The sequence below is a fragment of the Dipodomys merriami genome, unplaced genomic scaffold (assembly GCF_024711535.1).
Source record: "Dipodomys merriami isolate MVZ:Mamm:240054 unplaced genomic scaffold, mDipMer1.0.p SCAF_5, whole genome shotgun sequence".
NCBI lineage: Eukaryota > Metazoa > Chordata > Mammalia > Rodentia > Heteromyidae > Dipodomys > Dipodomys merriami.
In genome coordinates this window covers 21,160,502-21,171,691 of record NW_027206068.1, presented here as the reverse complement: position 1 = coordinate 21,171,691, position 11,190 = coordinate 21,160,502, and the positions used below count along the sequence as shown (strand labels likewise).

At 36.7% G+C, this 11,190-nt stretch overlaps 1 protein-coding gene across 1 annotated transcript; it reads right to left on the bottom strand.

Annotated features, from left to right (window-relative positions):
• Window positions 1-408: 408 nt before the first annotated feature.
• Window positions 409-7,281, bottom strand: LOC138810067 (female-specific lacrimal gland protein-like). Its single transcript, XM_069997257.1, has 7 exons — window positions 7,158-7,281; window positions 6,389-6,528; window positions 5,233-5,303; window positions 3,264-3,374; window positions 1,772-1,873; window positions 1,560-1,589; window positions 409-628 (listed from the first exon to the last, which is right to left on the bottom strand). The coding sequence occupies exons 1-6, from the start codon at window positions 7,236-7,238 to the stop codon at window positions 1,573-1,575; spliced, it is 522 nt and encodes a 173-aa protein (XP_069853358.1). The 5' UTR covers window positions 7,239-7,281; the 3' UTR covers window positions 409-628; window positions 1,560-1,572.
• Window positions 7,282-11,190: the final 3,909 nt, after the last annotated feature.

The following is an 11,190-nucleotide window of genomic DNA, read 5'->3' as shown; positions in this document are numbered from 1 at the left end:
TCTTTGTCTAAATCCTGGTTCCAACCCACACCAGCAGGTTAGTGCTGCTTAGCCACATAATGATTCACATGTTTTTTGATGTCAGTTGGGAAAACATGTTTCTTGAAGATTTTGTCCAAACAGCCTCATCCCCTCATTTCTGTTGGGGGAAATATGTGCACTGCTTCCTGTAAGCCCCTGTTGTGGCTCTATTTTCAGTAACTAAAGAACATTCTCATTGCATCTTACAAGTCACATCCATGAAATTGTACCTCATGTTTTCATCTCTAACCATGACATGTCTGGATTCACCCAATCATTCTTACTAAAGGTTATCTCTTGTTCTATTATTGACCCAGATTGTCAAGATGAAATGGGGTACATATTTCTGCATGCTTTATATTATGTTTTGCTCTTCAGAGACAGAAATGTATGCACAAAAACTGATGTATTTAATCATTCTGAGAACAAGTAACATCAGAGAGGCAAAGAAAGAAATAGGAAAGAAATTCATGAGGCAGGGTTCATGACCTCATAAGAAAGAAGAAATTACAATTGGAAAAGAATGGCCATTTTCTCTTCATAGAGATGATTCTGATGCCACAGAGAAGATGATGTTTCAAATATTCCTGATCTCATTATCTATCATCTGTGAGGTTATAAAAGAAGAAAGTAAAATGTAGCTGAATTGATCATTAGGACACGATGCTGCTAACATTGGAAATGAAAACCAGCCTGGATAGGTAATCTCACCTACCTTCCTCCAAGTGAAGGTAGGAAGGTCAAAATTAGCAAAGTAAGCAAGATTTTATTCCCCAAACAAATTAACAGACAAATAAACATCCTAGGCTTGCCTAGAAGATACAAGGTCAATCCCCAGTCCTGCTAAAACAAAAACAAGATAAAAATAAAAATAGGGAAGGGATGGTAGGGGGAAAACAATGAAGGGGGTAACAATGCTAAATAGGAAGTGTACTCATTACTCATGTAACTGTAACCCTCTGTATAGTATCTTTACAATTAAAAAATAAAAAAATAAAAATAGGTAAAATAAAATTCATTGGTGAATATACTATAGGGATTGCTAGAAACAACACACTTGATGGGCCTCAAATTGAGGTAGGTCTTACGGATTCTACAGTGAGACAGGACAAGAAAGTAACAATTTTGCATCATCCTGTACTAGAACTTATGTCAAAATGTGTCGACTTATAATGTCTATAACACAGTGACTTGTATCATAAAGGCTTATAAAAATCTATGTACTTAAAAGGATTTGAAAATTCAAGGCAATGTATTAGCACTGGAATTAGTTATATTTCAGAGTTCTAAGTTGTTTTATAAAATTACTTTACATTGGTCCCCAAATAAAATTTCCTCCTCTTTACTCATGTTTTGTTATTTTTCCCATGTTTTAAGTTAAACATATGTGCTAATCTAAATCATAAATTGTCCATCTTGCAAAAGGTACATTGCCCTATGTCAACAGGATGATTTTTATGAATACTTAAATACCCTTGGGCGACATTTCAAGAGACTAAAGTATAAGGCATCTGATGGAGAATCATGTTCCTACTCACCCAAGCCAGGTCCTTAGCGAGGGCAAGTATCTATGAAATAAGATTAAAGAGGGAGACAAAAATGACAACCATTTAATGGTTCTAAAGACTTTTAATAACAATTCATATTAAAAAAGGAATCTGGCAAATAGAAAATCTCAATCAGGGAACTTACAGATTAATTTCCTTTCAGGTACATTTTTATACTATAGGGAGAAGAGCAGTGACTTTACCTGATTCGTGGAGATATTGCACACTCTCTTTTCGAATGTGCTTTTCCTCAATCACCTTCTCAAGATCCTTTTCTTGTTCTTTACTCAGAGTGTGTCCTTTTCCTGTGTGGACGGGAAGAAGCAGTGGAGAGGCCCATTGGCAAACTGCCTCATTTATAATGTATTGCTATGTTGTGGATAGGCAAACCCTCCCTCAAGCAGGTCATATTTAAGTGACACAGTATATCAGATGGGGTCAGAATACCGAATGTCACGTTGCATTCCATTTCTTAGCACTGTTGAGGACATTCTAAACTACTTATTCTGTGAATTTGAGCTGCCTATAAAATACAGGCATTTTCAAAACCCCATTCAGAGCCTGGAGATGTTTGGACCTGAGGGTTTTAAATCCTAGAACACACTTTAGCTTCTTAGTTTCCACTATGGATATTCAGAAAGCCATCCACTGGTATTTTTGACCCCTAATAAAATTCAGATGCGATAGAGATCTGAACTTTTTACTAAGCACAGTAGGCCTGCCACTTACCATGATAGGAAATGAAAAGTCAAAACAACAAATCTTGCCAGGTCCTGGTGCCTCATGCCTGCAATCCTACTTAGGAGGCTGAGATCTGAGTGTTGTGGTTCAAAGCCAGCTCATGGAAGAAAAGTCTGTGAGACTCTTATCTCTAGTTAACTAGCAAATAGGCAGAAGTGGAGAGTTGGCTCAAGTGGTAGGACATGAGCCTTGAGAGAAAAGGCAAGTGAGAACATGAGACCTTGACTTCAAGCCCCTGTAACAGACAGACAGACAGACAGACAGACAGACAGACACACACACACACACACACACACACACACACACACACACACATACACACACAAATATTCTCCAACATCAAGTCAAATAGATGTTTTATCGTATCTACCTGAAATGTGGGTCTAGTTACATAAAATTGTGGCTCTGTTGAGCTGATCTGAGCTCATGCCTCATAATATTTTGTCTGAGTGTTGAATGTGATTCAGTATTTATTTAGTGACAGAAATGTAAGTTTTATCATTGTAATCAAATAATAATTATAAATATAGCTGAAAACAGTCATGGATACATAAAAGCAATTTGTCTGCTGACTTTAGATTTCTTATCTTGGTTCATTAGGTGACATAAAGCAACTCTAGCAGTATGGGGGAGTTGGCAAGAGCCTAGTGGACCATCTTCTTTCCCTCCCTTCCTCCCTCCTTCCTACTCCCTCCCTCACCCCTCTTCTACTCTCTTCTTCTCTCCCTCCCCCTCTCTCTCTTTCTCAGCGGTTAATTAGAGATAAGAGTTAAGATTCTCACAAGCTTTCCTGTCCAGGCTGGCTTAAAATGGTAATCTTCAGAATTCAGCCTCTTGAGTAGCTAGCTAGGATTACAAGTGTGAGGAATTGGTGCCCTGCATTCTCTTTTAATTAAAAGCATATGTGTATATTAACATATATCCTAATGTACACATGTAAAGTCCTATACTTACCAGCAATAAAAATCTGATGTGTGGTCTTTCCCTCTTCATCCACATTGACATTATAAACTTTTACTAAGTCCTTTGAGCACTGTAGAATTTCAATAGAGTTTTTACCTGCGTCTACAATGGGAAAAAATATAGTTCAAAGCTCCATTTACTGGAAATGATTTGCTTGAAGCATATAATTATTCATCATACCTTCAGCAATAATCTTATCTTCACCTGGGTGCCAGTGGCTCATGTCTGTACCCTAGCTACTTACAAGGCTGAGATCTGAGCATCAAGATTTGAAGCCAGCCTGGGCAGGCAAGTCTATAAGACACTTATCTCTAATAAAATACCAAAAAGCTGGAAGTAGAGGTATAACTCAAGTGGTAGAGCACCAGCCTTGGGCAAAAAAGCTCAAGGACTGCACTCGGGTCCCAAGTTCCAGTCCCAGGACCAGCACAAAGAAAAAGGAAAAAAAATCTCTCCACTAATAATGTTCCTATCCAGTTAAAATCAACCTGAGGTAGCAATGGATTTTACATGTATGCCTGTTCCATGGTAAGCATCTCCAGTCTTCAACAGTACTTAAACATTAGCAGACCACATATGACTGCATGTTAACCAAGCTTCTAGTTGCAGTGTCTATTAGTAGGTAAAGACTTCCAGTCCTCTCACACTAGCTCGCAAAAGCCAACATTTGAATTTTTAGGAAACATATCTCTCTATTTTGAAGTTCAGCCAATATTAAAATTCAGTTTCATAAACCTATGGGTAAAAATAGCATATTAAAACTAATGTTAACATATATTTCACACTTGCAACTTTCTCTTGGAATAGATAATTTTAAAAAGAGGTATAAATAAAGCCTTAGGAAATGCTTTGCATCTGTGGTAATATTGTTGAATTTTAATTACACCACAATGCTGTAAATATGTAAATAAAAACTTGTCAGAACAATATTAGAATACAGCATGTATAACTTTCCATGAAATGAAGGTGTTTGTTATTTTGTAGACATAGAAACCTATGCTGTTGCTGTCACTAACTATTGTTCAGATTATGTACATTTAATTTGAATAATATTGCTGTTATTTTAGCTAGCTTAATTCTTACACATGAGATTGAAGTTGATCAGTTCTTGGTTCCTACAGTTTATTTATTTGACAATTTTTAGTGTTTAAATTGTTCATTCGTTAGACAGGGAACTATGATCATATTTGTCAAATAAGAGAAAGAATTTTCTTCTTTTTTTGGGTGCTGGGTCCTGGGGCTTGAACTCAGGACCTGGGTGCTATCCCTGAGCGTTTGCGCTCAAGGCTAGCACTCTAACACCTAAGCAACAGCTCAACTTCTGACTCATACTTTCCTGCCCTGGCTTTCTTTGAACCACTCAGCCTCCTGACTAGCTAAGATTATAGGTATGAGTCACTAGGACCTGGTGAAAAACCCCCATATTTTGAAAGAAAAAAAATTTTTGGGTCCGGTCATGGACCCTGAACTCTGGGCCTGGGCGCTGTCCCTCAGCTCCTCACCTCAAGGCTAGTGCTCTACCACTTGAGCCACAGCACCACTTCCGGCTTTTTTCTTTATGTGGTGCTGAGGAATCAAACCCAGAGCCTCATGCATGCAAGGCAAGCACCCTACCACTGAGCCACCTTCCCAGCCCCATTTTGAAAGAATTTTTAGACTTTATGTTAGCTTTCAAACTTTTCCAAGGTCTGAAATCCATATGAAATATATACTCTGAGAATTGTCCCCAACTGTCACTGATATTAACACTTTCTATCTGGATAAAGGAGATATATCATTGATCTATACTTAAGACAACCAGAATTCTTGGAAAGTTCAATTGTTTTTTTTTTTTTCCAAGGTTGATCAGACATTGTCCTAGAATCCAGATGCTGAGGCATGTGGCATTAGGCAAGCACCATGAATTTGGACACATGCCTGGCTTAAGACACACCATCATTGTATAAGGTCATGTACTCACACTCTGCTATGTGAATACCACTTTCATTTCTTTTTCCCGCAACGATGTGCTTTTGGCACTCTCCATTCGACCTTAAAAATAAACCAGCAGAGCAGCCTTATTCTTTACATATCCTTCCACATACCTTGTCTTAAAGAACTACAGGAATTACAGGATAATTTAAGTGGAAAATAGATTAGCTTGCCCTTATACTCAATGTAATGTGTCCATAACCTTGGATATTTTTATTATTCCTTATAAATTTCCTCATTCTTGACAATTATTAACATTGGGTTGGACAATACCTTATTGGCATAAGACCAGCTCTCCCGTGCAGTTATTCCACAAAGATCAAAGATCAAAGATCTTCGGAGTTTGCCATCTAGCCACTGGTGGTTTAGATCTCATCTCATAGTAAAGATTGTTGCTCTATGCCTTTGATACCGATAATCTTCCTCTTAGCTTTTTTTTATTGTCCTGAAAATAATTTCTCTGACTCTCCCATGAATTTGTGTCTTCTGCCAATTCTGAAATCTAGTTCTTCATCATTTCTAATTCAGGCTATGAATACTTAGCATGGAGTATTTTTATGTGCATGCTTCTGCCACTGAAGTTTATTTGAAATATCAAGACCTCCTCATATATGTGTGGATGAAAATACATGCATATTTATATAAATGTTTCTGTACTGAGAACAGTGTCTCCAAGCTACTAAGCATTCAATAAATATTTACCTATTAATGGTTGTATTTATTTACAGATTGCGTATGTTAGGTAAGGCATTCAGTTCTTTACATTGAAGTAGTTCTTAAATCTAATAAGTGGTTCTTAAATGGAGAATTCATTTGTAATAGCTGTAACCGTTGGGAAGACTAAAATTCACACACTGGGGTTGTGACTGTCATTGGTACACAGGAGAGGCTTCAAGTCAAAACTCTTTCCTCATCGCCTCAAGTCCCTATTATTAATTATATGATTCCTCTACAGCCTCAGAGGATTCTATAGGGTGTCCTTGTGGATGTCAGAGCCCTACTTCCACTAAGCACATGCCTTTAGAAATAATTGTCAGAGACTCAATTTCTGCACAAAACACAAATGTTTCATTGCAAATTTGAGAACGTGCTACATGTCTGAAGTCAATGGCTTTCCTTTTAGGTTGGAGAAAAAATGGACTTACTTCACATAAAATGTGAAGGTGATCTCTTCACAATTGTCAATACATTCAAAATGACGTATATAGATCCTCAGGGGTCCACCTTCACTTATCTTCTCTTCATCATCAGACGCTATGGCAATAGAGTTCCATTGCTCTAAGACCTAAGAAACACCCCATTGGGAATGTTAGTGGGTCCCTTTCCTGTTTTCTTACCAATACTCATCATCATCATCCTTTTTCTTGTAGCTCAGCTGAAAACAAAGTTCAGCAATTTCAGATTTGGATCCCACAGAGCAGATTCATGTAAGATGTCATTAGGATTCAGATTCACAGTGAAAGCACTGAATAGAACAGGTTTTTTATTTTAATTTATTTTAAAGGTGATGAATAGGGGGATTACAGTTACATAAGGTAATGAGTACATTTCTTTTTAAACACTGTTACCCCCCTTTTCTCCCACTTACCACTCCCAACCCCTCCCTACCTATGTCATCAGGCACTACAGAAAAGCCCCAGAAACTTTTCTCCCTAATGAAAAATATAGAGCTGAAGACAGAAGGATTATTTTTATGAATATGAACATGCATAAATAGACCACCATTATAAAATCTCATAGGGGCAGCAAGATAAAGTCACATACACACATACACACACCTACACGCACACACACACACACACACACACACACACACACACACACACACACACACACACACACACACACACACACACACACACACACACACACACACACACACACAAGCAACCTCCCTCAGCCTACCCAGGGTACCTGTGAGGATATGACCGCAGTTAGAGGTCCATTGTCAGCACAGACCACACCGATTATAAGAGCTAGCAGCAGAGCCTTCATCCTGTCAGTCTTCGTCTGTCTGCCTTTCCTCTTCTGAAGAAGATTAAGGTAAGTCAGTTGTTACAGAAAAGCACAATTGATGCTCTATTTTATATTATTGCTATATTGGCACAGAATTTAGTGAACCAATTGTTGTTCATCATAAAACTGTTTGTAGATTTTCTCAAATATCCTGGTTGGCAGTGGTTGGCCAGAAGGACTTTCTGTTATTTTATTAGTACTAAGGTATTAGTACAAAGAGAAACTTGTGAAAGCATAATACGTAAAGCTAATTCTCAAGAACAAAAAATATTGATGTCCGAATTACTAAAATCAATGTATTATGAAATTACTATATGTCATCTCCATCTCTAAAATGACATGCTTAACCTAGAGGTGGTTTGCTGAAACTTAGTAAAATCAAAGATGATAATCCATAAAATGTGACTTTCACACATTGGATGAAGGTACAATGAGGAAACTTACATTTAAATTTAAGAAAACATTTCTAAGAGTACAAATTCTTTTCTTTTTTATTGTGAAAATACTGTACAGAGGGGTTACAGTTAAATGAGCAAGGTAATAAGTACATTTCTTTTTTTTATTGTGAGAATACCATACAGAGGAGTTACAATCACATGGGCAAGTAATGAGTACATTTCTTATCAAGCATTGTTAGCTCCTTCTTTGTTTTTCCCCTACCCTTCCTTACCTCCCATCTCCACAACTACACTACCCCCCCTAAATTGTAAAGTTCATTTTTCAACATAGTATGTTATACATTTCATTGTTAAAATTGGTCAACCTGTATCTCTATATAAACATTTTGTTTTTTCCCTTCCCATCCCCAAATTATACCAACATCAAATACAGTGAAAACAGGGGTTAGACCATGGGGGAGGAACATACAAAGCAACAAAAAAATCACGTGGTACCTTATAAATACTTTAGAAACAATAGAAAGAAAAAAAAAACACCTGTGTCCCTATCTTAGGGTTCATTTTGCTTAACTTCATCTTATCTGGTTATATGTGCATAGCTTTTGACCTTTTCTACTTGTCCCAGACATATACTAGTTATTGCAAATAAGGGAAACCATGGGACCTATGTTTCTTTGGGCCTGGCTTACTTCACTTAATATAATTTTTTCAAGTCTTTCCATTTCCTAACAAATGGGTGATGTCATTCTTTCTGATAGAGGCATAGAATTCCATTGTATGTATATGTATATGTATATATATATATATATATATATATATATATATATATATATATATATATCACGTTTTCTTGATCCATTCATCTACTGAAGGGCAACGGATAAGGGTCTCATATCTAAAATATATTTGGGACTCAAAAAATTAAATCTTTCAACAACAAATCCTCAAAGAAACAACTGCCCAATAAATAAGTGGGCGAAAGACTTAAAGAGAGGTGGGAGTGTAAATTTGTTCAATCACTTTGGAAAGTAGTATGGAGGTTCCTCAAAAGACTCCACATAGAGCTCCCCTATGACCCAGCAATCCCACTTTTGGGCATTTACCAAAATGATCACAAACAAGGCCACACTAAAGCTACCAGCACGACTATGTTTACTGCAGCATTATTTACCATAGGTAAGATATGGAACCAACCCAGATGCCCCTCAGTAGATGAATGGATCAAGAAAATGTGGTATATATACACAATGGAATTCTATGCCTCCATCAGAAAGAATGACATTGCCCCATTTGTTAGGAAATGGAAAGGCTTGGAAAAAATTATATTAAGTGAAGTAAGCCAAGCCCAAAGAAACATAGGTCCCATGGTTTCCCTTATTTGCAATATCTAGTATATGTCTGAGTCAAGCAGAAAAGGTCAGATAAGGTGATGTTAGGGAAATGAACCCTAAAATATGTATTCAAATTTTTTTTTCTTTCATGCGATTGTTTCTAACGCATTTATAAGATTATTTCTTTGTTGCTTTGTATGTCCCTCCCCCACAGTATAACCCGTGCTTTCACTGTATTAGATGCCGGTATAATTTGTGGAGGGGAAGGGGAAAAACAAGTCGTTGCAACAAGAGATGTACAAGTTGTTATTTTGAAAACGAACTTTACAACTTTGGTGGGGGGGAGGGTTAGGTGTGTGTGGGGAGGATGGGAAGGGATGGGAAGGGGAAACAAAGGAGGAGTCTACAATGCTTGATAAGAAATGTACTCATTATCTTGCCCATGTAATTGTAACCCCTCTGTACAGTATTTTCACAATTAAAAAAAAAAGAAAGCAAAAAACAAAAAAAAAGACTTAAAGAGAAACTTCTCTGAAGAGAAAATAAGAATAGCCAATAGACACATGAAGAAATGTTCAACCTCTCTGGCCATAAAAGAAATGCAAATCAAAACAACATTGAGATTCTACCTCACCCCAGTTAGAATGGCTATAATCAAGAACTCTAATAACAACAGATGCTGCAGGGAATGTGGCCAGAAGGGAACCCTACTGCATTGTTGGTGGGAGTGTAAACTTGTTCAAATTATTTTCTATTGTAAGAATTATGTATCTTTGCTGATCTTTAGATCCATGTTCAGTTAAGCTATCCTTTGAAATTTTATTGAGTAACCAAAATACAATAGTGAAAATATGGACCTTTATTCTCCAAATTACAGTAAGAGAAATTGCTGGTCCTAATTGGTAGGATCATGTCAACTCTTAAAAAGTACAGAAGCCTGGCACTGGTGGTCACACCTATACTTTCTAGCTACTCAGTAGGTTGAGATCTGAGGACTGCTGTTCAAAGCCAGCCAAGACCGAAAAGTCTGTGAGACTCTTCTTTCCAATTAACAGCTGTGGCTCAAGTGGTAGAGTGATAGCCTTGAGCAGAAACCTGCTCTAGAACAGTGCTCAGACCCTGAGTTAAGGTCCTAGTACTGCCGCCTCTGTCAGTATATGTATATAGAACAGTGAAACAAAAACTTGTGGAAAGGAAAGGAAAGGGAGTGAGGAAGGTTAATAATATCGTAATATAGAGACAATTTAATCACAGTACATTATGCTCATGTTGTTAATATCACAATGACTCTGCATAATTAAGTTATGCTAATAAAATTTTTAAATGAAAGATAAAAGACTAATTCTGGGCTGAAGACAGTAAAAGAAATTGAACTGCACTTGTATTATTGAACTGTTTTCTGGAGCTGAAAACTATCACTGAACTGAATCATGAGTTTTCTCAGGCTTCTTTGGGATATAATGAAGTAACTTTTTACATTTTCTGATAGCTTGGTAAGTCTTGAATGATGTGGGGATTTGTTTTCCCCATTCTGCATCAGGAGAAATCTTCCTCTATCCAACTACTGTTTGTACCTTTCCCTCCAAAACCAATCCTCAGTTTATTGGCACTCCTAAAATAACAGTGTTCTCTAGAATTTTATAAAACTGGAATCTTAATATACACCTGTTTTCTTTATCTGGCATATTTTATTCAGCTTACTTATTTTCACATGTGCCTCTATTGTGATTTTTTTTTTGTATAGTTTATTCCCGCCACTCACTGAGTAATATGTGACTATATCATGTGCTTAGTCAATTGAATATCTATTCATACATATTCCTAGATCTTTATATTTGGAAACAAACCTGAACATTCGTGTATACATCTTCACAAAGAACTGTGCTGTTTGATTTTTTGGCAAGCTTTTATGACTAAAATTGATGAATGAAAATTTCATAATTGCATATTTCCATCAGCAATATGAGAAATTACGTTACTCGAAATTGTTGAACCAACTTTGGCATGGTCAGTCATTCCAACTCATATATACTATATCCTTTGATTATTTTTTTTTTATTACGGAGTTTGGAATTTCTTTTTGCATTCTGGATATTTTATTTTTCTAATAGATGATTATGAAATATTTTCTCCTGCTATAGTTTATTTATTGTCTTCATGCTGTCTATCAAAGACCAAACATTTTAGCTTCAATAAAAGTTA